Consider the following 27495-nt stretch of genomic DNA (forward strand, 5'->3'; position numbering starts at 1 on the left):
TTTAATAAAAATCTGGAATTAAAAGTATGATGATGTTGATTGTTGTAAAAACCCATCTGGTTCACTATGCCTCTTTAGGGAAGGAAATCTGCTGGCCTACGTGTGATTCCAGACCCACAGCAATGTGGCTGACTCTTAGGGCAATTCAGGATGGACAATAAATGCTGGCCTAGCCAGCAACACCCACATCCCATGAACGAATAAAACAAAATATATACAGCCCAAGCTATGAGCTAACTCCATGCTTGCTTCTACGCAGGTCTCGGTCCAGTCCACAACTGACCCTAGTCTCAGATCATGTGTCTCTTTACATCACACTGTGGGCAGTACTGTTTCTCAGTCCCACATTAACCCTTGCTATGCCAGATACTCTTATACTACGCCTCCCAAGCCCATGATTTCCACCACCTAGAAGGACAAGGCCAGTAGGTGTGTGGGAACACTACAACTTCCAAGTTCTCCTCCAAGTCATGCAACATTCCCACTTGGATGTGTATTGGTCATTTCTTCAGTGTCTCTGGGTCAAAATCCTGTAATTCCTGACCTAACAACTTTGTGGGAGGACCTTCACCACTGGACTGCAGTGGTACGAGTAGAAGGGTTCACCACCACCTTCTCAAGACCAACTAGGGATGGCCTTGCTAGTAGCATCCACATCCTGTGAAAAAAATGCATATATCAATGTACGAAAGCACCAGAAAGCTGAGAAATACTATCCAGACACCTGTAGGAACCACAGAGAAAGAAACTGACAGATGCTAAACCATGTAACATGCTCAGGAAACTAACTTATTTTTAACCCCTTGTGGTCTTACCCAACATAAAGAGTTTGAGAAAAATGACAAAACCAGCATTTCAAAGAAATTGGAGTCAGTTTAAACTCTAAGACACAGAGCTAGGTACAAAGCTGCTGTGCTGCAGTCGATTAGAAATAACATTCCTGCGAGTGTATTTTACTTGTCTCCTGGTTCCAAGTTTCTCCCTTCCTTATCTCAAGGTGCTGATTCTCATTGGGTTCCATGGGCACCGGCCATCTCCAATGTTTCAATAGAGTAATGCAGAGAAGGTATTTCCACTTGTGGCTGAAACCAAAACTAGGGGCCATAAATATAAAATAGTCACTCATAGGGAACTGAGAAAGTGATCAGAATGTGGAACTCGCTGCCACATGGGATAGTTGAGGCAAACAATGTAGATGCATTTAAGGGGAAGCTCGATAAACATACGTGGGTGAAAGGAATGGAATGCTACACTGATAGAGGCTCTAAACAGTGCATGGACCAGTTGGGCAGAATGGCCTGTTTCTGTGGAATTACAGATTCTATATAGAGTGCCAGCATGTGACCCGAGACATTAAGTGGCAGCAAGCTGTTTGACCATATAGGGCAGCACAGGTGAACATGATTCTGACCTTAATCAGCTACCACTCTTTCCAGTGGGGGTCACCAGGTAACAGCGGGAACCCAGATGGATTTTTCTCCATCCTAACTGAGGGGTACAGAGGTCAAATATAGCACCTTATCATTGCCTCATTCTCTGCTGAGGTAGGTCAGCCAATAACAACTTTAACCTGCATTTATTTAGCACCTTTAAAATAACATTCCAAGGTGCTTCACCAGAGTGTTATCAAACATCTGACAATGAGCCACACAAGAGGATATTCAGACAGATGACCAAGATTTTGGCCAAAGAAGTAGGTTTCAAAGGAAGAGAGAGAGGAGTAGCGAGGCAGAGAGTTTTAGGGAAGGAATTTCAGTACGTGGACCTTAGGCGGGAAGGAGCGAGAGTGGGGTAGAGCCTTAAAGAGCACAGGAGAGGAGGAGGACTTCGCTTTAAGAGTGGCAGGAAGCAGCAAGAGCAGGGTAAGGCTAACCAGGAGCCAGTCTGTAGGCTCAAAGCCCACATTCAGAAAGAAAAATCCAGGTGTGACATCATAGGGAAGCAGGAGGTGATTGGCTGGTGAATATTTCCTATTTATTTTATCTAAACTGGAGAATAGACTGGTGAGCCCTATTTTAATTTTTTTCAACTGCTTGGATCATTACTACCAGTAAAGTGTATTAAGTGTTAGTAGGGTTTATCAGTATTAGTAATGTTTATTAATATTGGTAAGGTTTATTAATAGTAGTAAGGTTCATTAGTATTGGTAAGGCTTTATTAGCAGTAATAAGGTTTATTAGCAATAGCAAGGTTAGAACAGATAGAAGAATGTCAGGGCTGCTCCAACCTCTCAAGTGCACATCCTGTGCTATGTGGAAACTCCAGAACACTTCCTGTGTTCTCGATAACTATTTGTGTAGGAATTGTCGTTAGTTGCAGCAGCTTGTGCTCCAGATTTTGGAACTTGAGCAGCAGCTGGTGTCACTGTGATGCATCTGTGAGGTTGAGAGCTTCAAGGATAGCACATTTATAGATGTGGCCACCCCGCCAATTAAGAGTATGCAGGGAGAGAGGGGATTGGTGACCACCAAACAGTCAAGTAGAAAGAGGCAAGTAGTGCAGGAGCCCCTGAATGTATTCCACTCTCCAACCAGTATTCACTTCTGAATACAGATGAGAGTGATGGTTCATCTGGGGAGTGCAGCCTGAGCCAAGTCCATGGCACCATGGGTGGCTCAGCTGTATAGGGGGATTCAAGGAAGACTGGAAGAGCAATAGTGACAGGTGATTCAATAGTTAGAGGAATTGACAGGCATTTCTGCAGCTGCAGATGTGAATCCAGGATGGGTTATTGCTTCTCTGGTGCAAGGATCAAGGATGTCACTGAGTGTCTGCAAAGCACCCTGAGTGGGGAGGGTGAACAGTCAACAATCGTGATCCACATTGGTACCAACGACATAGGCAGAAAGGGGGATGTGGTCCTGCAGTCGAAATTTAGGGAGCTAGGTAGGAAATTAGCAAGCAGGACCTCAAGGTTAGTAATCTCCAGATTACTCCCAGTATCACATGCAAGTGAATAAAGAAATAGGAGGACAAAGTAATGGCTGGAAAGATGGTGCAGGAGGGAGGGCTTTAGATTCTTTGGACTTTGGGACTGACCCTGGGGGAAATTGGACCTGTACAAGCTGGACATGTTGCGCCTAAACAGAGCCAGGACTGAGTTCCTTGCTAGTATTATTGGGCAGAGTTCAAACTAACTGGGCTGGGATGTGGGAACCAGGAGAAATTATCAGAGAAGAATACCAAGGTGCAAAGAATGTTTGGAGAAATATATAGCACTAGAGTAGGGAATAGTAAGTTATTAGATGGGATCAGAGTAAGGGAGAAAGTAATAAATCAGGGTTACTGTGAATATATGTAACAGAAACCTGGCTCAAAGAAGGATAGGATTGCGTATTAAATATTCCTGGATACAGGCATTCAGGAAAGATAGGAAAGGAAGAATAGGGGGAGGGGTGGCAGTGTTGATTAAGGAGAACATTGCTGGGGAGAGAGGATATTCCAGAGGGTTAAGGACAGAATCTATTTGACGGGAGCTAAGGAACAAAAGAGGTGCAATTACATTACTCAGTGTAGTGGGAAAAAGGTAGAGGAACAAATTTGCAAGGAAATTACAGAGAAGTGCAAGAATTATAGTGTAATTATAATGAGGGACTTTAATTATCCGAACATAGACTGGGATAGTGGTAGTGTAAAGGGCAGTGAGGGGAAAGAGTTCCTAGAGTGTGTTCAGGAAAATTTTCTACAGCAGTATGTTTCCAGTCCAATGAGAAAGGAGGCACTACTGTACCTGGTTCTTGGGAATGAGGTAGGCCAAGTGGATCAAATATCAGTAGGAGATCATTTAGAGGGCAGTGATCATTGTATCATAAGATTTAGGCTGGCTATGGAAAAGGACAAAGACAATCTAGGGTAAGAATAATTATCTGGGGGAAAGCCAACTTCAATGGGGGAAGACAAAAACAAAAATACCTGGAAAAACTCAGCAGGTCTGGCAGCATCTGTGGAAGGGAGCACAGTTAACGTTTCAAGTCTGCGTGACCCTTCAACAGAACTAAGGAAAAATAGAAAAGGGGTGAAATATAAGCTGGTTTAAGAGGGGGTTGGGATAAGAGAGCTGGATTGAGGGCCACTGATAGGCGGAGATAACCAAAAATGTCACAGACAAAGGGACAAAGAAGTGTTGAAGGTAGTGATATTATCAAAAGGAATGTGCTAATTAAGGATAGAAAGTAGGACAAACAAGGTACAGATAGCCCTAGTAGGGGTGGGGTGGGGTGAAGGAATCAAAAAAGGCTAAAAGGTAGAGATAAAACAATGGATGGAAATACATTTAAAAATAGTGGAAATAGGTGGGAAAAGAAAAATCTATATAAGTTATTGGAAAAAACAAAAAGGAGGGGGAAAAATCAGAAAGGGGGTGGGGATGGAGGAGAGAGTTCATGATCTAAAATTGTTGAACTCAATATTCAGTCCGGAAGGCTGTAAAGCGCCGAGTCAGAAGATGAGGTGCTGTTCCTCCTTTAATGGGGGAAGAATGGATCTGGGCCAAATAAATTGGAATCAAAACGGAAAACGCTGGTAAAGCTCAGCAGATCTGGCAGCATCTGTGGAATGAGAAGCAGAGTTAATGTTTTGAGTCCGTATGACTCTTCTTGGGCTCAACATTTTCTGTTTTTATTTCAGATTTCCAGCATCTGCAGTATTTTGCTTTTATTAAATTGGAATCAAAGATTGGCAGGAAAAACGGTAGTTGAACAATTGGCTGCCTATAAAGAGGAGATAGTTCCAGCACAGTCAAGGTACATTCCTATGAAGGGGAAAGGTCGCACAAACAAATCCAGAGTTCCCTGGATGATGAAAGGGATATAGATTAAGATGAAAAAGAAAATGTGCGCTTATAATAGATGTCAGATGGATAATACAATGTAGAATGAGGCTGAATATAGAAGGTTCAGAGGGAAAATGAAAAAGCCAATAAGAGAGGGAAAGAGGGAGCATGAAAAGAGACCGGCAGCTAACGTAAAAGGGAATCCCAAAGTCTTCTATAGGCATATAAATAGTAAGGAAGTGGTAAAAGGGGGTGTAGGGCTGATTAGGGACCAAAAGAGAATCTGTGCATGGAGGCAGGGGGCATGGCTGAGATATTAAATGAATACTTCGTATCTGTATTTACCAAGAAGGTGGTGCTACCCAGGTCACGATGAAAGAGGAGGCAGTTACAACACTGGTAGAGTTTAAATTTGATGAGGAGGAGGAGGCTTTTCTATACTTAAAGTTCATAAGACACCAGGACCGGATGAGATGCATCCAAGGATACAGAGGGACGTGAGAATGGAAATTGTAGTGGCACTGACCATAACTTTTCAGTCCTCCTTAAACACAGGGGTGGTGCCAGAGGACTGGAGAATTGCAAATGTTACACCCTTGTTCAAAACAGGGTGTAAAGATAAGCCTAGCAACTACAGGCCAATCAGTTAACCTTCGGCAGTGGGGAAATTTCTAGAAACAATAATTGGGGATAAAATTAATAATCAGGTGGACAAATGCAGGGTTAATTAAAGAAAGCCAATGCAGGTTTGTTATGGGAAAATCATGTTAAACTAACTTGCTGGAGTTTTCTGAAGAGGTAACAGAGAGGGTTGATAAGGGCAATGCTGTTGATGTGACGCACAGGGACTTCCAAAAGGTATTTGATACAGTGCCACACAACAGACTTGTGAGCAAAGTTATAGCCTGAGGAATAAAAGGGACAGCAGCATGGCTACAAAATTGGCTGAGTGACAGGAATAGTGGGTAATGAATGCTTTTGGGGCTGGAGGAAGGTTTGTAGTGGAGTACCACAGAGGTCAGTGTTGGGACCCTTGTTTTTCCTGATATATATTAATGACCTGGACCTTGGTGTACAGGGCACAGTTTCCAAATCTGCAGATGATATGAAATTTGAAAGCATTGTGAACTGTGAGGAGGATAGCACAAATAAGTTGGCAGAATGGGTAGACAAGTGGCAGATGAAGTTCAATGCCATGAAATGTGAATTGATTCATTTTGGTAAGAAGGACATGGAGACACAATACCAAATAAAGGTTACAACTCTAAAGGGGTGGACAAGCAGAAGGGTGTATACGTGCATAAGTAATTGAAGGTGGCCGGACAAGTGGAGAGAGGGTTTAATAAACCATACAGTATCCTAGACTTTATTAATAGGGGCAGAGAGTACAAGAGCAAGGAGGTTATGTTGAACTTGTATAAGACACTAGTTTGACCTCAGCTGGAGTATCGCATACAGTTCTGGGCATGGCACTTTATGAAGGATGGGAAGGCATTAGAAAGGGTGCTGAGGGACAGCAGCAGCATACAGTGCTTTTTCTGACTGAAATAATTATTTTTCTGTTCTTTGTTGCAGGCAAAAAAAAAAACAGCCTATTTTTGATGTAAAGAAACCAAGTCACGAGTATGGTCCTTGGAATGAGGAACTTTAGTTATGAAGATAGATTGGAAAAGTCAGGGTTGTTTTCTTTGGAGAAGAGAAGGTTGAGAGGAAATTTGATGGAGGTATTCAATATCATGAGTGGTCTGGACAGAGTAAATAGGGAGAAACTGTTCCCACTCCAAGAAAGGATTGAGAATGAGAGGGCACTGATGTAAAGTAATTGGCAAAAGAAGCAAAAGCGGCATGAGGAAAATCTTTCTCACACAGCGAGTGACTAAGGTCTGGAATGCACTGCCTAAGAGTATGGCAGCAGCTGGTTCAACCAAAGCCTTCAAAAGGGAATTAGACTGTTACCTGAAAAAGAAGAATGTGCAGGATCATGGAGAGAAGGCCTGGAAATGGCACTAGATTAATTGCTCACTGGGAGAGCCAATATGGACACGATGGGCTGAATGGCTTCCTTCTGTGCCATAATTTTGTGATCCCGTGACCTCGGCAACTTAAGGCATGGCTGCCAGTGTTGGAGCGATTAAAGAGACGGGGAAGTGGCCAGAATTGGAGGAGCACAGATTTCCCGGAGGGTTGTGGTGTTGGAAGAAGTTACAGAGATAAGGAGGGGTGAGGCCATGGAGGGATTTGAAAATAAGGGTGGGAAATTTATAAATCCAGGCAATGACTGCATTGGGCACCAATATGTGTCAGTGCACTCATGCTGAGGGACAGCAGCAGCATACAGTGCTTTTTCTCACTGAAATAATTATTCTTCTGTTCTTTGTTGCAGGCAAAAAAAATCAGCCTATTTTTGATGTAAAGAAACCAAGTTATGTTGCTAACCATTAATGACTGCACGGTGTTGAACTCAGACTTCCTGTTTGACAGACAGCTGCAGCAGTGATTTGCACCGAAGAGCAGCCTCTTGAATCATTACAGGTTCAATCAAGTTCACAATCAGTGTAAGAACAGTACATCTAACAAACAAAATCTTCCCCCAAAGTGTGAGATGCATAAAGGGATAGGCTCTGTGTACAAGAGGAAATGCACCTATTTTAAGGTCAGTGATGTTACAGAGGTGGAAGTGAGTGATTTGATGGACCAAGCAATCGTAGAAAAGCAAACATTGCCTTCAGGTAGTGCCATTTACCACTCTGGGATGTCCCAAAGGACTTTACATCCAATGAAATCTTTTTTTTTTGAAGTGTTGTTATTTCTATGAAGTATTTTACATCCACCTTAAGGACAGACAGGGCCTTGGTTTAGTGTCCCATCTGACAATACAGCATCCCCCCTTGTTTCTGCTTAGCGTTTGGTGAGGGATAAGTCATGCTCAGCACACAAGAAGAATCCTGTTCCTCAAAATGTGAAAACCATCTTATTTGAAAGACAGCACAGGACTGCCCCAGCCCAGTGCTGAAGTGTTGTCCTAGATTATGGGTTTATGTCTCTGGCGTGGGACTTGAACCCATAACCTTCTGAGGTAGAGGTAAGCAGTTACCACTGAAGCAAGACCAAACCTGGATTGGAGCTCAGTTCTGGTTTGAGTAGGATACCAAGGCCACGTAGTCAACAGTACTGAAAGAGGTACAAAGGGAGAGGGTAACTGCGCCCAAACAATTTCATACTCATCCCTTCACAGCCCACATGTTGTCATCTAATGCCCTGCTCCAGCTACCTTGTACCCATTGCCAAAAACATATTCAGCATATCAAATAAAGAACATCTGTTTCCTCTACTGTGCAAATTGTAAATGCTGGCAGCTTGAGAGAAGAAATGCTTGCATTTATATAGCACCTTTCACAACCTCAGTGTGGCCCAAAGTACTTTACAGGAAGGAGGGAGGTCTGGAGATATTTGGATATGTTGCCTCAGGTTGGATAGGTACACTATCACTGTCAGTAATTACTGGAATATGCAGGATTCTACACATTCCTAACCAAGCCTATAATACAATGTGTCAAGCTGACTAAAACACTAATTAAGACAATTAGAAGAGGTGGAGCTCACAGCTCATAGCTACCCACGTTAGGGTTCACTTGGGATGTATTAACTGGGATTAAAGTTCAATGCCTCATAGACAGGGATAATCTTCCTGACTCCCTGCTCACAGACAAGGACAGACTGCCCACCTCACTTTGCTCTCCGCAGACGCAAACTGGTTGCCCTCCCACACAGTGCAGTGCAGATTGGTGATATGTGTGTGCATGTATGTGTGCAGCCAATGTGTGTGAGGGTGTCAGGATAAATAGATGGAGCATAACTTCACAGATAAAACAAATGAGTGCAGGAGCTCAGCCTGAATCAGACCGATCACAATCTGGGTCTCCTCTTCCAACATCTCCCAATTCAATTTCAAATCAGTATCAGATTTGAACACTGCATGGACCTACAATACCTTTAACTTAGAATCAAAGCATGAAGGACAGTCCTGGAGCTGCAATATGGTGGAGAGAGATTTGTCAACCTCACACTGAGGTCATTTTGTCATCTTGTGCCTCATTCTGTGTCAAGGGATGGCTGTCTCAAAACATTCGTTGCATACCTCTGCAAATTTGGCAGATTGCCAGACTGTCCCTTTAACATCACTACCAAGGCCCTTCCAGTGGCTCCTTGTAAAACTGCACCAGTTTTGAATCAGATAAGCACTGGGTGGACTGGGGCTGCTAATTAGACCCTCACCTAGTCATGGAATAGAAAATCAGCCAAGGATTCTGGAGCCCTGAACACTAACCCACTATCACATGGCTGGTTTTGGCTGGTCTATTCTATTGCTTTCCAGTCCAGCCTCCCATCTTCCACCTTCCCTAAACCTGAGTTGATCCAAAACATCTTGACTTGTAGCAAGTCCAGTTCACCCATCACCCCTGCGCCACTCACTGACCCACATTGGCTCCTGGTCTGGAAATGCCTCAAATTTAAAATTCTCGTCCTTGTGTTCAAATGCTTCCATGACCTTGCCCCACCCTATCTGTAACCTCCCTCAAAAGCCCTAAAACAATCCGAGGTTTGTGTTCCATTCTGCTCTCTTATGTTTCCCTGATTTCTTCTCCTCACTGTTGGTGGCCATGCCTTCAGGTGTCTGGCTCCTAAGCTCTGGAATTCTCTCCCTAAATCTCTCCGCTGTAACTCCTTGAAATTACCTCTTTTCCCAAACTTTTGATCAGTTCTCCTAATATCTCCTGATGTGACTCGGTGTCAAATTTAGCTTGATAAGGCTCCTGGAAAGAACCTTGGAGCATTTTAATATATTAAAGGTGCAAAAAAGATGCAAGTTGTTGTTGTTGATGGCTTCCATGGTTGAGCGTCTGGCCAATACCAATTGTCTGGTTGAATATTTGGTCGACACCCATTAGCTAACAGGGAACAGAATAGACAGAAATGGGTCATTTTCAGGTTGGCAAGATGAGTGGTGTGCCACAGGGATCAGTGCTGGGGCCTCAACTATTTACAATTTATATCAATGACTTGGATGAAGGGAGCTAATGTATGGTAGCTAAATTTCATGATGACACAAAGATAGGTAAGACTGTAAGTTGTCAAGAGGACACAAGGATTCTGTAAAGGGATATAATAGGTAAGTTAAGTGAGTGGGCAAAAATTTGGCAGGTGGAGTATGATGTGAGAAACTTGTTCACTTTGGCAGGAAGAATAGAGTCGTGCAGTATTTAAATGGAGAGAGATTGCAGAGCTTTGAGGTACAGAGGGATCTGGGTGTTCTGGTACATCAATCACAAAAAGTTAGTATGCAGGTACAGCAAGTAATTAAGAAAGCTAATAGAGTGTCATAATTTATTGCAAGGGGAATTGAATACAAAAGTAGGGAGGTTATGCTTCAGTTGTACAGGGCACTAGTGAGGCCACATCTGCAGTACTGTGTACAGTATCGGTCACCTTATTTAAGAAAGAATATAAATATGTTGGAAGCAGTTCAGAGAAGGTTTACCAGACTAATATCTGGAATGGGTGGGTTGTCTTATGAGGAAAGATTGGACAGACTGGGCTTGTATCCACTGGAGTTTAGAAGAGTAAGAGGGGACTTGATTGAAACATATAAGATCCTGAGGGACCTTGACAGGGTGGATGTAGAGAGGATGTTTCTTCTTGTGGAAGAAATTTGAACCAGGGGTCACTATTTAAAAATAAGGAATCGCCCATTTAAAACAGAGATTAGATGAAATTTTTTCTCTCAGAAAGTTGTGAATTTTTGGAACTCTCTTCCCTGGACAGCAATAGACGTAGGGTCAATGAATATTTTAAGGCAGAGGTAGATAGATTATTGACTAACAAGGGAATCAAAGGGTATCGGGGGTAGACAGAATGGGGAGTTGAGGCCACAATCAGATCAGCCATGATCTTAGTGAATCACGGAGCAGGCTCAAGGGGCTGAATGGCCTCCTCCTACTCCTAATTCATATGTTTACATGTGAGTTCACCTGTGGAGAATGATCTTTGGGTAAGGTGTAGACCAGTGCAAGTGTCTGTGGACCCAGATATCAGGAGGAGAAACTCTGACTGACTTTTCCTGTCCTGGCGCAGAGAGGAAAATTGCTATGTCTGACTGAGATCAGTGAATATAGCTCAGCCTCATAGGGCAAGTGGGAGTTGAAACCAGCACCTTCCTGAACTCCAAGTCTTAATTCTATCCTAGGCCATTCATCCATCCAAATCAGCCATTGGAGAAGGTCAACCTTAATGTCATCCCCTCCTGTGGCTCAGTTGGTAGTTTGCTTATCTCTACATCACAAAGTTCCAGGTTCCAGGGTTTGAGCACAAAATCTATGTTGACACTCCCATGCAGTACTGAGGGAGTGCTGCATTGTCAGAGGTGCTGTTTTGGATGAAATGTTAAACTTAACCCCCACCTTGAGTGGATGCACAAGTTTAAGGAAGAGCAGGCAAGTTCTCCCCAGCGTCCTGCCCAATATTTATTCCTCAATCAACAACACCATCACAAAAAACAGGTCATTATCAGATTCGTTGCTATTTGAAGGAGCTTGCTATGTGTAAATTGGCTGCCATGCTTCCTACATTACAACAATGTAAACATTACAACAGTTTGAAAGTACTTCGTTAGCTGTAAAGCGCGTTGAGATATTCCGTGGTCATGAATAGTGCTGTATAAATGCACCACATCCTGACTTGGAAATATATCCTAATTTCTTTACTGTCGCTGGGTCAAAATCCTGGAACTCCCTCCTTAACAGCACTGTGGACATACCTACGTCGCATGGGCTGGTTCAAGAAGGTGGCTCACCACCACCTCCTCAAGGGCAATTAGGGATAGGCAATAAATGCTGGTGTCGTAAGCGACGTTCACATCCTATAAATGAATAAAAACATTTTTTTAAAGTTACTTAGAAATTTACAACACATATACAAGTCATTTAGTCCAACAGGTCTATGTCAGTGCTAATGGTCCACTTGGGTCTCCCACTTTACTTCATCTCACCATATCAACATTTTCCTTTTTCCCCCCCGTGTGTTTACCTAGCTTCCCCTTCTATGCATCTATGCTAATTGACTCAACCACTGCCCGTGATAGAAATATTGAGAAGGGCTGCAGCAAATTACAGGAAGACATTAATAAACTTACAGAATGGGCAAATAATGTCAAACACTGATAAATGAGAGGATTTTGGTAGGAAGAAACATTTTGGTAAGAAGATTAGCGATGATGCGAGCCTAGGTGGGGTAGAGAAACAAAGGCAAAACAAAAACAGAATTACCTGGAAAAACTCAGCAGGTCTGGCAGCATCGGCGGAGAAGAAAAGAGTTGACGTTTCGAGTCCTCATGACCCTTCTCCGCCGATGCTGCCAGACCTGCTGAGTTTTTCCAGGTAATTCTGTTTTTGTTTTGGATTTCCAGCATCCGCAGTTTTTTTGTTTTTATCTCTAGAGAAACAAAGGGATCTCAGAGTACAAATACATCAATCGCTGAAAGTTGTGCCACAGATGAGCAAGGCCAGAAAATAGCAAACAAAACCCTGGGGTTTATTTCTAGAGGGAAAGCATTAAAAAGTAGGGAAATTGTGCTAAACCAGTAAGTATCTCAGTTAGACCACCCTTAGAGCATTGCATGCAGTTCTGGTCACCATATTAACATATAGAGGTGCTGGAGAGGGTGTGGAGAAGATTTATAAGAATGATACCAGAAATGAGTGAGTAAACATAGCAGAAAAAGATTGACAGGCTGGATCTCCTCTCTTTTGAAAAAAAGACAGACGGAGTGACCTAATAGAGGTCTTTAAAATTCTGAAAGGTTTTGATAAATTGGATACAGAGAATGTTTCCTCTTGTGGGGGGCGCGGGGGGGTGGTAGAGCATATCTAGAGCCCATCAATATGATCTTCCCCAAGAAATCCAATAGGGCATTCAGAAGGATTTTTTTCACCCAAAGAGTGGTAAGAATATGGAGCTTGCTATCATATAAACACTGGCAAGAACTAGTTGGACCACATGGCCTGTTTGTGTGCTGTATATCCTACGTAGCCTTATGTAAAGTTTCACATTTTCACCACCCTCCAGGCAAGACGTTTTCTCCTTTGTTTCTTAGAAGAACATAAGAAATAGAAGCAGGAGAGGACCTTCAAACCTACTCTACCATTCAATAAGATCATGGCTAATTCCGTACCACAGCTTTACTTTTCTGCCCTATCCTCTGATGGTTCTGAAGAAGGGTCATATTGGACTCGAAACGTTAACTTTGCTTCTCTCTCCAGAGATATTGCCGGACCTGCTGAGTGTTTCCAGCATTTTCTGTTTTTACCCCCGATTGAATTAACGTCCAAAATAAGGCTGAATTCAAATTCTCAAACAGCAGTGGTGGGATTGATACTTGGGTTCTCTGGACTTCTATGCCAGTAACATATCCACTTCACAACAATACCCTTATTGGATTTATGAATAACTATCTTAGATTTGAAGCCTCCTTCACTCCCCACAGCGGAAATAGTTTCTCTACGTCTACCCTGTCCCTCACACTTTTAAAGACCTATACTGCTCTTTTCTAGTGAAAAGGGCACAGGCCTGATAACTCTTTTTATCCTACATTTGAACATTTCCCACCACATCTCCCTGCTGTGCTCCCAGTGCTGGAGAGTTGCTACACAGATCAGAAGCATTATCCGATGCACTGAGGATTCTTTTTAAAAGTGTTTCATGCTGTGAAAGTGTCGCCACACTGGAGTGACAAATTCCAGCCTATGTATCACTCATGAATCACATTAGGATGGTGATGAATCAAGGTTAATTATTTGACTCATTAAGAGCAATCAGCATGAGCCCAGTATTTCACACTGACCTATTCCATGCATTAGGGCAGTACCAGATATATAAATAACTATGGTATTATAGTGATTTTGTGCCTTCCACCCACTCCCCAGTCTTTTCCCTGCCTCATACTAGAGTTTGATTGCATGGCTGCCAGACACTCTCTGTGGCAATTCCTCCTGTGTGTGTTAGCAGGCCAGTTGGTCATAGAGGCATCACAGCATGCTTTGATACTGTGCCCAATTTGCACCCACACACACAAGACTTTCCAGCAAAGATCACTGGGCTGCCATCAGAGGTAGGAAACCAGGCTGATGTCCCATCCCCTCAGCATAGGCCAGAGACTGTTCATTGGAGAGCCCTTGGTTCGTATAACCTGTTCCCACACTGGGCAATGCAATCAGCCATTGAGGAAATCCTTTAAAATATTAAAGTTTCTGTGTTTGTTTATTTAAGTTACTGTTTGCAGATGTCTTGAACTAAACAGCCTCCAGCACTGCTCCTTTGGCAGTGGGTCATGGGGAGGGGCTGGTGGTGGGAAGAGTATTGATTACCAACCAGGAGCAGGGGTCCTGGCTGCTTTACCCACTGGCTGGTTTTCTTTCCACCTTAAAGGGAAATGGTTACCACTTTGCAAAGTAAAAGATTCACAATGATGTAGAAATCAGAGATTAAGGCACAGAAGGAGGCCACTTGGCTCATCGTGCTAATGTTGACTCCACAATTTGACCTGCCTGCTTCAATCCCATTTTGGTTCCCTTTCAATGTACCCTTTTTCTGTTCCCCCTTTTCAAATATTTATCCAATTCCATTTTAAAATGTGTTAAAACATTCCATGTTCTGATGACTGTGTGCGTGTGTGTAAAAAAAAATCTGACTTGCCCCTTTGTTCATCTGATTCATAATCCTCTCTGTGCCTCCTAGTTACTCACTCACCAACCAGTGAAATCAATCATTTATCCTTTGTCCTCTTAAAATTTGTTTTATAATTTTGTAAACCTCTGTGAAACCCTCCCTTAAGCCTCTCAGTTTGTGGAAAAGCCTCAAAATTTTTTCACAACTATAAGCTCTAATAGCAATTACACCAGGACAGATGGATCACATAGGAGTTTTATGCAGAGAATCTGGCATTTGCCATGTTCTGTTAAAGGGCTGAGTGAGGGGAAAAACAAAATCAGACCGGGGGTGGGGGGATCAGAATAGGGAGGGTGGATAAAAAGTTCTAAACTGAAGGTCACCCACACAGTTCCACTTCTGGATTCCATAGCAAGGGTAACTAGGGATGGGCAATAAATGCTGGCCCAGCCAGCGAAGCCCACATCCCGTGAATGAATAAAAAAAGAGCACTGCAGTGAATTTCCTGAGCCAGACTGCCTGGTGCAGTCCTCCATAACAAAATGAACACATCAGCATATCTTAACCCAGCAAACTGTGCCTGAGCATATCCTGTCCACATAAGCATGTGCGCACACATACAGTCCAGCAGAGCTCAGTGATCAGGAGCAGGAACTCTGGATGTAATTTCCTCCAGCCCCACAAGCCTCCCGGATATCTGTGCTCCTCTAATTCTGGCCCTAAGCTCTGGAATACTCTTCCTGCATCTCTCCACTTAATTTCCTCCTTAAGACACTCTTTAAAACCTACTTCTCTGATCAAGCTTTTGGTCAGTTGACCTAATATCTCATGTGGCTCAGTGTCATATTTTGTTTTATAATGCTCCTGTGAAAGTGCTTTGGGACATTTTATTACAACGAAGATGCTATATAAATCCAAGTTGTGTTGTTCACTTCCCATGTTTTAAGCATTGAGGCCAATTGCTTCACATTTCTCTCTGATTTGCTAAAAATGAACATGTGTTTGTCTTAGAGGGTAGCGCTCTCTCCCTCCAGGGCATAAGACTCGACACTCCACTGCAGCACTGAGGGAGTGCTGCACTGTTGGGAGTGCTGTTTTTCGGTTCAGATGTTAAATCGAGGCCCCTTCTGACCTCTCAGGTGGACAGAAAAGAACCAATGGCATTAACTCGAAGAGCCGAGGCGGTATCCCCAACGCCTCAACCAATATTCAATCCTCAACCAACATCACTAAAACAGATGGTGTGGCCCTTTATCGCACTGCTACTTATGGGATCTTGCTGTGTGCAAATTAGCTGTCACGTTTCCTAAATTACAGCCATACAAAAGTACTTAATTGGCTGCGAATGCCTTGGGACCATCCTGAGGTTGGGAGAGATATTACAGAAATGCAAGTTAGTTCTTAAATTTAACCAACCGATACATAATGGTATTAAATGGTTTCTAAAGTAATGCTGGAGATTTGAGTTGAGTTTAAAGTTGGGACCGGGAACAGCAGGCAATCCAATCACATGGAGTCAAAGAGAACAGAATGTGGGGCAGAGCCAAAAGCTGAGGGATGTCCAAGGTCCCAAGTCTAGTGTCAGTCAAGATAAGCTCATAACTAGGGCACTATTAGGAACACAATTGACCTCAGTACCCAAAGGGAAGGCAGAGGGAAAAAGAGAAAAATAGTCAGTCAGCACTCTTACTTGTCATTCAGTTATTCCCAATAAAGTATGTGCTCACACAGGCAGAACTTGGGGGTAGGGAGTGAGGCTAATGTGATGCACCACCCAGTTGAACAGCCTGTCAGCACTCACCATCTAGGCTCAGATGTGGAAAATTGGCCCTTGGGGCAGGATCACAGGGAGTGGTTGATGCCTGTGGAAGGATGTCAAGGCCTTTGAGAGGGTGCAGAGGTAGATTTACTAGAATGGCACCAGGGATGAGGGACTTCAGTTCTAAGGAGACTAAAGAAGGGATTGTTATCCTTGGAACAGAGAAGGAGGTGAGGAGATTTAACAGAGGAATTCAAAATTATGAAAGGTATTTTGATAAGAATAGATAGTTGTTTCCACTATCCAGAGGGTCAGTAACCAGAGGATACAGATTTAAATTGATTGACACAAGAACCAGAAGGGAGATGAGGAATTTTTTGTTTTAAATGTAGCAAGTTGTGATCTGGAATGCACTGACTGAAAGGATGGTGAAGCAGAATCAACAGTAATTTTCAAAAGTCAATCTGACAAATACTTGAAATGGATCATAATCCATACAAACAGCATCTCTGCACAACAAAATCAAATAAAACTACCTGGGATTCAGGGATTTTAGTTTATTCAGAGAACATGATCCTTTAGGAAAAGTCCAAGTTTCGAAAAAAAAAGTCTGCAATAGTTCCTCCAAAGCATCCAAACCTTTTTTTTTTAAAACCCCTTCTTGCTCATTTTGCTTGTTTCTGCTCTAACAATCAATTCCCTGTCGATCAGCTCTCTTGCACTGGAATTGTTCCAGCAGGTAGCGGCAGCTCCACTTGTGCTATTTATTTATTTTTAAATAAAATAAAAGCAAGGTCGACTTTCCCCAAAGGTCTGGAGTGAAGCAACAGCACTGTGGTACCAGACTTCCCCTTTGGACTTGAGACAAACATCGTCATGCAACCATCTTTTCATTGCAAACAGCACAATTCCTTTTCCCAAAAATCACATTCCCAATCTGTAGATTCACCATGAACATTTTTAATATATATTTATATATAGAATTTTTTCAATAGATCAAGAGCGATAGCAGCACCAAAGGAGGGGGAATCCCCAGTAACTACACTGCACCAGACTCTTTCAGCTCTGAGGTATAAGCAAAACAGCTTGCCCGCCCACAGCAATAAGTTTCAATCATCTTCCCCATGGCTGCAGAATACCCAAAGATAGGGGTTGCCAACCCTCCAGGATTGTCTCCAGAAATTCAAAATTAATCTCCAGGACAGTGCTAGGAGCAACAAGAAAAATTATTGCAGCATTAAAAATTATTTCAACATTTTTGCACATTAGTTATAAACATGTTGAGTTGTGAAAGAAAATGAAAAGGCCATTTGACCAACAACCAAGGATCATCCAATCAGATATTGAGCCTGTTGGCTTTCCCACTGACCTTGGGAAGGCGTGGCATCATGAAAATAGACATGGTGGGCAACCAATGGGGAGGAACATGAGGGCAGAACAGGTAAATGATGTGGTTAAAACTCCCAGAATACATCAGCTGGAGTTGGCCATCTTACCCATGAGCACACTGCTTTCTTTCGGAATCAACTGGAGAGCAATTGACTATTATGTCACCAGGCCACCTTAGCTGAACATCAGAGAGGTGCAATTCCACAGACGTTCCCCAATTGGCACTGTAAATTTGGCAGAAACCCAAGTCAGGTGGCCTTTTGCACTACTGTACCCAGGTTTTCCCCAAACTTTACGCCCAAACTGCACCAAGTGATCAACAGAACTCCTGCAGAAATAACTGGTGCAAGTCTTTATTGAGGCTAAATTTACAGCATTTCATCCCAAAACCTCTAAATTTTCTTTAGCATTTATGTTCCATCATGGTGCTGTAGAATTTATATACCAGTATCAGCATCCAGAACTTATGAGGCAGGTACAGTAAAAGTTATGTGCAAAGTAAAGTTCCCTCTACACTCCCAGGGCAGGTACAATACAGGGTATAGCTCCTTTTACATTGTCCCATCAAGCATTCCCAGGTCAGGAACGGCACAGGTTAGATACAGAATAAAGCTTCCTCTACATTATCCCATCAAAAACTCCCAAGTCAGCAATAACACGGGTTAAAGTTATGTTCCTTCTACCCTAAAACTGTGTTCCAATCACAGAACAGTAAGCATTACTGCACCATTGACATGGTCATTTCACAGACAAAAAAACATTCTATGGAGCAAGACTGACAATTTAGTGCTCAATTAGGCAGCATTGTATTGCAGGCCTGTGCTTGCCATTAACCTGAGGTGACCCTCCCCAGCTTTATTTCACTGGTTTTGAATCCAGGTCCCTGATGATTGATCCAGTCCCTGATTTCAATTTTGAAATTGCTGAATATGTAGCCATGCGGGACTGGACTTTTGAAAAGATATTTAAAACTTGCCATTTGTGACAGTTCAGTGCAGGTTGTGGAACTGGGCACTAACTCTACCAGGCTGCTGTGCAAAGTACCTAGCAGGGTCATACCCAGTATCCTTTAAAGGTAACCGGTCACTCAGTGCTTTATGAAGCAGACAGAGTCTAGAGGGGGACATACATTACACTTTGTTGCCTATGCAGAGCATCAATCTGTAACCTTCAATAAATTGCTAATTGAGGCTGGGTACCTCAAACATCATGTCACCTATTTTGGCACAATACAGTCTTACTCTTGAAACTATATTAATGAGGGTCCATTTTGTGACATTAAAGGCTAATGCAATGACTCTCCCCTTACACTAAGTTTTTTTTTAAACAAAAAAAGTATCAACTCCCTGACCTCACCCAGTTATTCACATCACAGGCCTTCCATCTCCCTTTATCACAACAAGGTCAGACAACTGACCTATAGGGCATATCTCTCCATTCAGGGATGGCACAGAATGAATCAACCTCCACCTTCTCTTTTGACTGTACCTAGTATTTTCCCTTCCCCCTGCAACTGAGATATCATGCCAAAGTCAGTGGGGAACCTACCTCTCAGGTTTTTGTGCAGTCACCACCCACCCCGCCACCACCAGTGCAGCATTGTACAACACAGGAAGGCTTCCAACAGAAACAAAAGTTGGCAATGTAACTATTTGAGTGGAAAGTCCCTTTAGAGTGCATGAGCAGAAATGTTGATAGTGCCAACCTTATATCTTCCACTAGGTGTCGATAGCAATGGGCTGAAAGTGCTCGATAATGCCACCTACTGGTGCTTAAATGGTACTGCATGAATGCCATTCTTCCCCCTTCCACATATTTTACAGGCTAATCTAAAAGGGACTCTGCACCAGATACTGGGAATCTTTCACAGCAGACCGGGAGAAACTGTAAGCGCAGGATCCCGTCAGTATAAAAAACAAGAACCAGAAGGGAGGCAGGTAGGATGGCAGTTCTGCGCCACTGTGTGCTCCAAGTCACTTAGCACAGGAGGCATGTTGAACAAGCACACATGGACCATGCAAGATGTCTGTGGAGATCCTGGAATAGGTTCGAAAGCCTGCAGCATTCTTTTCTTCACTTTCTTGTAATTTTCTCCCAAGGTAATGACAACCTGCTGGGGATCCACCGACACCTGTTGTCTTCTGGAGGTGTTTCTTGCTACTCTTTACCCGAGAGCCCCCGACAGTGACTGGGAGTGGAATTGGGCTTATAATTCCACCCCATCTCCCAGCAGGTCAATAGCAACAGTCCTACCAAACCCCTCGGCTGGGATCAAGTGTAGTAGAGGCTTGGAATTGATACTGGGAATTTCTGGTCTGCATGGTTATGCTGGGCATCTGTGAAACAAGGTTCAGAAAATGGAAGACCCAGACCAGCTTTCTTAGGGAGAGCCCTGAGTGAGTACCTTTAAATGGACTGAATAATTCCAGCTTTGTTTAAGCAATAGTTGGTTTGACACCGCACCCTAAATTCTACTGTAATATCACAAGTTACCTGAAACCATCCCCTAGAATGCAGAACTAATTTAAAACTTCCTCATGGAAATGCAAGTAATATCTAAATCATTCTGAAAGCAGCTTGCAACCACATCCCAAAACCCAGTCTCCCATCATTGGCACCTGAACCATTAACCCTAACACCAAATGGAGTGTCCCACCCTGTCAGTAAACACGACTTTCCTCATCCCCTTGAAGCTTTGCTCCTCCTTTACTGATGGAGGTGCACTGAGCACCTACCCCCCCCCCAACTCTTCCTTCAAGTGATGGAGGAGCGAGGGGGGGGTGGGGGGTGCCTGGAGAGCTGAGTGTCAGCAGCCTATTTGTCATGGGAGCATTAGAGCCGTGTCCAATTCTATCCTCTCCCAGGATTCATACATGTGCACAGATTCCACTTGGGGGGAGGGGGGTTGTGAGGAAGTAACAGGGAGCAATGAGTTTGTGCCATACTGATCACATTACAGAATGATACCAGGGCTTCTAAGTCTTCAATTAGGAAGATAAATTGCATAATCTTGGTTTGAATTCCAAAGGTTGAGGGGTGATTTAATTAATGTCTTTAAAATGTTAAAAGGGATTCAAGAGAGTGATGATGTACGAGCCTCCAGAAGGGATTGTGACCTTAAAATTAGAACTAGGCTATGCTGGCGAGAGGACAAAATTAAAATCAGGAAGTACTTCTCTAAGTGTCGTGGAAATCTGGAACTCACTCCCCCCAAATGGCTGATGATATTAGGTCAATTTGCACTTTCAGGGCCAAAAAAAAAAATCAATCAATTTTTAATTCGGCTAGGCTATCTAGGGATATGAAGCAAATATAAAGGAAATGGAGGTACCAATTAGGCATGCTCTAATAGAATGGTGGGGCAGGCTCAAGGCTGAATGGCCTCCTCCTGTTCCTATGTCCTTCATTCTTTCTATCAAGATTAATACACTTAAAGGTTGTGATGCAGGGGTCAATCATTTATAATGGGGGGGGGGGTAGTACCCTGTTAGAGCAGAAACCTAATGTTCTTAAACTATAGGCATTTGTGAGTGGGCATGGGCCCAAATGGCCTCCTTCTGTGCCATAATGACTCTTAATTCATCAGAAGCAGCCTCCTCTTGATTCAATGTCACTCAGCTGCCTTCCTGAAGACTCCCCCTCCTGCTGTTACCTCACTAGAATGGACATTCTTCCCATGTAAAGAATGAAGAGAATCAGAGTTGAAAATTGTGCCTCGCGGGGACAAGTGCACTTTCCAGCCAGAGGGACACAAGGAACCTTGACCGGTTTTGCTACATTGGAGGCCAGAGGGGAAAAAAAAGACCCAAACTGCGATGAGCAACACAACCCAATTTGGGGAAGGGGAAGGGGAGGGGGCGAGGGGGAAGGAAATCTTGATAAGCCCCCTTGGCAAGACATACTCCTTTATATAAATCTGTTACAAAAATAACTTCAAGCCACCCACCCAGACAATCCCGTTGTCAACTACAGCCGAGAATCACTCTGAATTTGAAGAGGTGAAATCCGAGATTGATTTTATTTATGGAAATCATGGCAAATTAGAATAGGGATGGAGAGGGAGAGGGGAAGACTAGACAGCATCTCCTATTAAAACTGTTTAAAAAAAACACATCTCTCTTGCATAGCGCGATGTGTGTCGCATGTAATGACTCAAACAAAAAAAAAGAGAATTACTGATTGTAATTATATCGAGAGATCTGTCACCGAACAGCAGCGTTTTGAACAGAGTGTGGGTAAGAGTCTTTCCCACCATTGCATAGCCTGTGTAGATACGTGACCCCTCCCTCCTTCTGATATCATTTCTTATGCTCTCACACCTAGTGCAGGCCCTGGCTGAATGGAGCCTCACACTGAAAGCCTGGAAGTCAGAATGAGCCGGTTGTGAAATTCGTCTTACCCTCCCCTCCCAAAACAAAAAAGAAAAATCATTTTTCATTAAACTTTTGTGTCTCGTACAAGTTAGGATTTCTCTATTAAAGGTTTAATCCAACCCAAAAATATCAGTTCAGAACAGCATCCAGGGAGTCGTCTTGTGCCGAAGTTAGGATTTGTAATTAGAATTTAGCCAGGTGAGTCCCTCATGGAGTCCGTCTCCCGAGGTGGCGCAGGACGGCTGCACGTACCAATTCCTGTCCCTGATCCTGGTCAGCCCCAACTTCTCCTGGATCTCGTGTGGCTTCATGGCATCGGGCAGGTCCTGCTTGTTGGCGAAGATCAGAATGATGGCATCCCTCATCTCGCGGTCGTTGATGATCCGGTGCAGCTCTTGCTTGGCCTCGTCGATGCGATCGCGGTCGGCGCAGTCCACCACGAAGATTAACCCCTGCGTCCCCGTGTAGTAGTGCCGCCACAGCGGCCTGATCTTATCCTGGCCGCCGACGTCCCACACGTTGAACTTCACGTTCTTGTAGGTGACCGTCTCCACGTTGAAACCCACCGTGGGGATGGTGGTGACCGACTGGCCCAGCTTCAGCTTGTACAGGATGGTGGTCTTGCCGGCGGCGTCCAAGCCCAGCATCAGTATCCTCATCTCCTTGCTGCCGAATATCTTGGCAAACGCGCCGCCCATCTTCAGTGCGGTGGGGTGGGGAAGGGGGTGGGGGGGGGGGGAGGTAGGGAGGGGTGGGGGGGGAGGTGGGGGGAAAAGGGGTTGGGAAGGGAGGAGAGGAAAGAAAAAAAGGGGAGATGGGATGGGGAGGGAAGGGGATGGGATGGGGTAGGGAGGGGTGGGAAAACACAAAATTTCCGGCTGCTGAGGTGAAAATGAAGGGAAAAAGAGGCGATCGCAGTTTCAATGGAACGTGTAGTTTCAATGGAACGTTGTGTTTCAGGCCCTTTGATACAAAGTATCCAAATTGTAACCAACGTCTCGATTCACAATTTCACCCGTCCGCTTCCGCACTGCTGCTCTCCCCTCGCTTCATATTTAAAGCATTGCGTCCTCTTGGGGTATTTTTTTCTCTTCCTCCCTTTTAAATTGAAAATATATTTTTTATATATATGTATATATCTGTGAAACTGAACTCCGAGCCCCGGAGAGGAAAGGGCGCGGATGTAGATTACAGCAAGCAACCGAGCATGCGCACACGCACTCACTTCTCCTCCACTTACCTCCCCTCCCTCCCTGCAACTTTTAAAATGGCTCTACCCGCCCTCTTTTAAGGTGGCCTTGCATTGCCAGCGCCTCCGCCTCTTTTGTGTATTTCCTGTGGTGCATTTGTGGCCTGGACGTCAGAAAATATTCGGTTAAATGAATGCATTACAAGATGCAATCAGAAAAGAGCAATTCAGCCTGGTGTAAATTTTGGAATATGGCTACACAGGCTAACCATTTAAAAAAATATCCTGCACTCCCTCTCCTGGAAGAGCTTTGTTGGGGCGTGGTTTCACCCCCCTGATGCCTCAACCAACTTGCCATTTTTCTCAGGGAGCACATATAAAGTTTAAACCTTGTGCTTCTATTAATTTGCGGGCATCTCAGGTTCGCTGGTGCCAGCGGATTCTGTTTTGATTTAGGATTTATCCACCCATGAGACAACAGCATTGAGAACGGGCCTGCCCAAAGCCCACGCAAGGACTGGGATACCTGGGCGTCAAGAGCCGTAATGCTGGGGCTCAGGGACCACAATTTGGACCCCCCCCCCCCCCCTCGCCCCCGTCTTCAACTGCAAGCCCTGGCTGTTCAACCACAGGAGCTTCACAGCTGGAGCATTCACCTGATGGCCAAACAGGTACACTTTCCAGCAGCGGTCGCTGAAATTCAGTGGTGGGAATCCGGGTCAATTTTTTCCCCTGCCAATCAAGTGGAGTATTGGCCGTTTTGGAATTTGCACTCTGGAAATGTCTAATCCGATTTCAATTTGACCTTTTCCTTGGCAAGATCTTGAAAGTGTGACTTAACTTCACCCCACCCCACCCTCGGTGCACTTCCTCCACTATATTTTATTTACATTGCCATTACCACAAATTTAATAAAGGAACTTAGACCTTCGGAGACCCAGCTTGAGATACGTTGCAGCACTTTAAAACTCAGTTGAATTACAGGTTTGAAATCACTCCCAATGCAAATTTTTGAAAACTGACAGTTTTTCAGATGTGATTAGAAGCTGATTTACTATAACCAATGTTGGGGGTTAGTATTGATTAATATTGCAGCTGCACCGTAAATCTGTGATCAATGGTTTATATATTTTGTTTCAAGGTGACTTGTGAAACCTGCTCCCCGATAAGGACCGTTGTCTGAACTGGGCGTGGTTCGACCAGACTGCAACAGCTCATTATCCGCCCAGCTGCACATCGCACCCCAAGGGCGGGCATCCATGGCACTTCGGGGCCAGTGGCAGAGATGGGCACACTTGGTGTGGGTCAACTTGCTGATGAGGGGAAGTGGGGCGGGGGGGGAGGTAAACAGTCAGTTTAGTAACGACCTCTGTAAACCAGCACCCTCTAGGGGCACTAGGGAATATTTCATGGTCATGAGAGAATAAGGAATTTGGAAACCTAAGGACAAAGTAAATGCACAATTTACTGTGTGGTATTGTGCTCTACATTTTGGTATGTGCCTTACTACGAACATACGAATTTGGAGCAGGAGATGGCCACTCGGCCCCTTGTCCCTGCTCCGCCAATAAGATCATGGCTGATAAAAGCAAAAAACTGTGGATGCTGGAAATCCAAAACAAAAATAAAAATACTTGGAAAAACTCAGCAGGTCTGACAGCATCTGCAGAGAGGAACACAGTTAACGTTTCGAGTCCGTATGACTCTTCAACAGAACTAAGGAAAAATAGAAAAGAGGTAAAATATAACTGGTTTAAGGGGAGTGGGACAAGTAGAGCTGGATAGAGGGCCAGTGATAGGTGGAGATTGCCAAAATATGTCATAGACAAAAGGACAAAGAGGTGTTGAAGGTGGTGATATTATCTAAGGAATGTGCTAATAGGTGACATTAAGGGTAGAAAGCAGGATGAGCAAGGTACAGATAGCCCTAGCTGGGATGGGGGGAAGGGTAAATAGGGTAAAAGGTAGAGATAAAATGATGAATGGAAATACATTTAAAAATAATGGAAATAGGTGGGAAAAGAAAAATCTATATAAATTATTGGAAGAAAGGGGGGATCGGAAAGGGGATGGGGATAGAAGAGAGAGTTCATGATCTAAAATTGTTGAACTCAATATTCAGTCTGGAAGGCTGTAAAGTGCCTAGTCGCAAGATGAGGTGCTGTTCCTCCAGTTTGCGTTGAGCTTCACTGGAATATTGCAGCAGGCCAAGGACGGACATGTGGGCATGAGAGCAGGGTGGTGTGTTGAAATGGCAAGTGACAGGGAAGTCTGGGTCATACTAGTGTACAGACCGAAGGTGTTCTGCAAAGCGGTCACCCAGTCTGCATTTGGTCTCTCCAATGTAGAGGAAACCACATTGGGAGCAGCGAATGCAGTAGACTAAATTGAGGGAAGTGCAAGTGAAATGCTTCACTTGAAAGGAGTGTTTGGGCCCTTGGATGGTGAGGAGAGGGGAAGTAAAGGGTCAGGTGTTGCATCTTCTGCGGTTGCATGGGAAGGTGCTGTGGGAGGGGGTTGAGGTGTAGGGGGTGATGGAGGAGTGGACCAGGATGTCCCGGAGGGAATGATCCCTGTGGAATGCTACCAGCAGGGGGGGGGTTGATTGGAAGATGTGGTTGGTGGTGGCATCATGCTGGAGTTGGCGGAAATGGCGGAGGATGATCCTTTGAATGCAGAGGCTGGTGGGGTGATAAGTGAGGACAAGGGGGACCCTATCATGGTTCTGGGAGGGAGAGGAAGGTGTGAGGGTGGATGCGCAGGAGATAAGCCGGACACGGTTGAGAGCCCTGTCAACCACCGTGGGTGGAAAACCTCGGTTAAGGAAAAAGGAGGACATGTCAGAGGAACTGTTTTTGAAAATGGCATCATCAGAACAGATGTGACGGAGGCGAAGGAACTGAGAGAATGGGATGGAGTCCTTACAGGAAGCGGGGTGTGAGGAGCTGTAGTCAAGGTAGCTGTGGGAGTTGATAGGCTTGTAATGAATATTGGTGGACAGTCTATCACCAGAAATTGAGACAGAGAGGTCAAGGAAGGGAAGAGAAATGTCAGAGATGGACCATGTGAAAATGATGGAGGGGTGGAAATTGGAAGCAAAATTAATAAATTTTTCCAGGTCCAGATGAGAGCATGAAGCAGCACCGAAGCAATCATCAATGTACCGGAGAAAGAGTTGTGGGAGGGGGCCGGAGTAGGAATGGAACAAGGGATGTTCCACATACCCCATAAAGAGACAGGCATAACTGGGGCCCATGCGGGTACCCATAGCCACACCTTTTATTTGGAGGAAGTGAGAGGAGTTTAAGGAGAAATGAAATTGTTCAGTGAGAGAACAAGTTCAGCCAGATGGAGGAGAGTAGTCGTGGATGGGGATTGTTCAGGCCTCAGGCCTCTGTTCGAGGAAGAAGCGGAGAGCCCTCAGACCATCCCAGTGGGGGATGGGGGTGTAGAGGGATTGGACGTCCATGGTGAAGAGGAGGCGGTTGGGGCCGGGGAACTGGAAATTGTTGGTATGATGTAGGGTGTCAGAGGAATCACGGATGTAGGTGGGAAGGGACTGGACAAGGGGAGAGAGAATGGAGTCAGGATAGCGAGAAATGAGTTCCGTGGGGCAGGAACAGGCTATCACAATCGGTCTGCCAGGACAGTCCTGTTTGGGTAGGAGGTAGAAGCGGGCCATCCGAGGTTGGGAGACTATGAGGTTGGAAGCTGTGGGAGGAAGATCCCCAGAGGAGATGAGGTCAGTAACTGTCCTAGAAACAATGGCTTGATGTTCAGTGGTGGGGTCATGGTCCAGGGAGAGGTAGGAGGAAGTGTCTGTGAGTTGACGCTCAGCCTCTGCGAGGTAGATGTCAGTGCACCAGACAACAACAGCTCCACCCTTGTCAGCGGGTTTGATGACAATGTCAGGGTTGGACCTGAGAGAACAGAGTGCAGCAAGTTCAGAGAGAAACAGGTTAGATTGGGTGAGAGAAGCAGAGAAATTGAGACGACTAATGTCACGCCGACAGTTCTCAATGAAAAGATCAAGACAAGGTAAGAATCCAGAGGGAGGGGTCCAGGTAAAGGGAGAATATGGAGGCAGGTAAAAGGATCTGTTGAACGGGGAGAGGACTCCTGCCCAAAGAAGTGAGCACGGAGATGAAGGCGGCAGAAGAAGAGTTCAGCATTGTGCCGAGCCCGAAAGTTATTGAGATGAGGGCGTAAGGGTATGAAACTGAGTCCTTTGCTGAGCACTGAACGTTCAGCATCAGAGAGGGAAAGGTCAGGGGGTATGGTGAATACATGGCCA

The 27495-nt window shown here is 44.4% G+C and overlaps 1 protein-coding gene across 2 annotated transcripts; it reads right to left on the reverse strand.

Annotated features, from left to right (window-relative positions):
• Positions 1-347: 347 nt before the first annotated feature.
• On the reverse strand, positions 348-22732 carry LOC121272600 (ADP-ribosylation factor 6-like). 2 transcript variants are annotated; one of them, XM_041179258.1, is made up of 2 exons: positions 22265-22732; positions 348-658 (listed from the first exon to the last, which is right to left on the reverse strand). In XM_041179258.1, exons 1-2 carry the CDS (start codon positions 22708-22710, stop codon positions 568-570), a joined length of 537 nt encoding a protein of 178 aa, XP_041035192.1. In that variant the 5' UTR covers positions 22711-22732; the 3' UTR covers positions 348-567. The 2 variants fall into 2 exon arrangements, with proteins under 2 accessions (XP_041035192.1, XP_041035193.1); XM_041179259.1 differs by lacking the exon at positions 348-658 and adding an exon at positions 11666-11687.
• Between the last annotated feature and the right edge of the window lie 4763 nt (positions 22733-27495).

Source organism: Carcharodon carcharias, chromosome 34 (genome assembly GCF_017639515.1).
Source record: "Carcharodon carcharias isolate sCarCar2 chromosome 34, sCarCar2.pri, whole genome shotgun sequence".
In the NCBI taxonomy this organism is placed as follows: Eukaryota; Metazoa; Chordata; class Chondrichthyes; order Lamniformes; family Lamnidae; genus Carcharodon; species Carcharodon carcharias.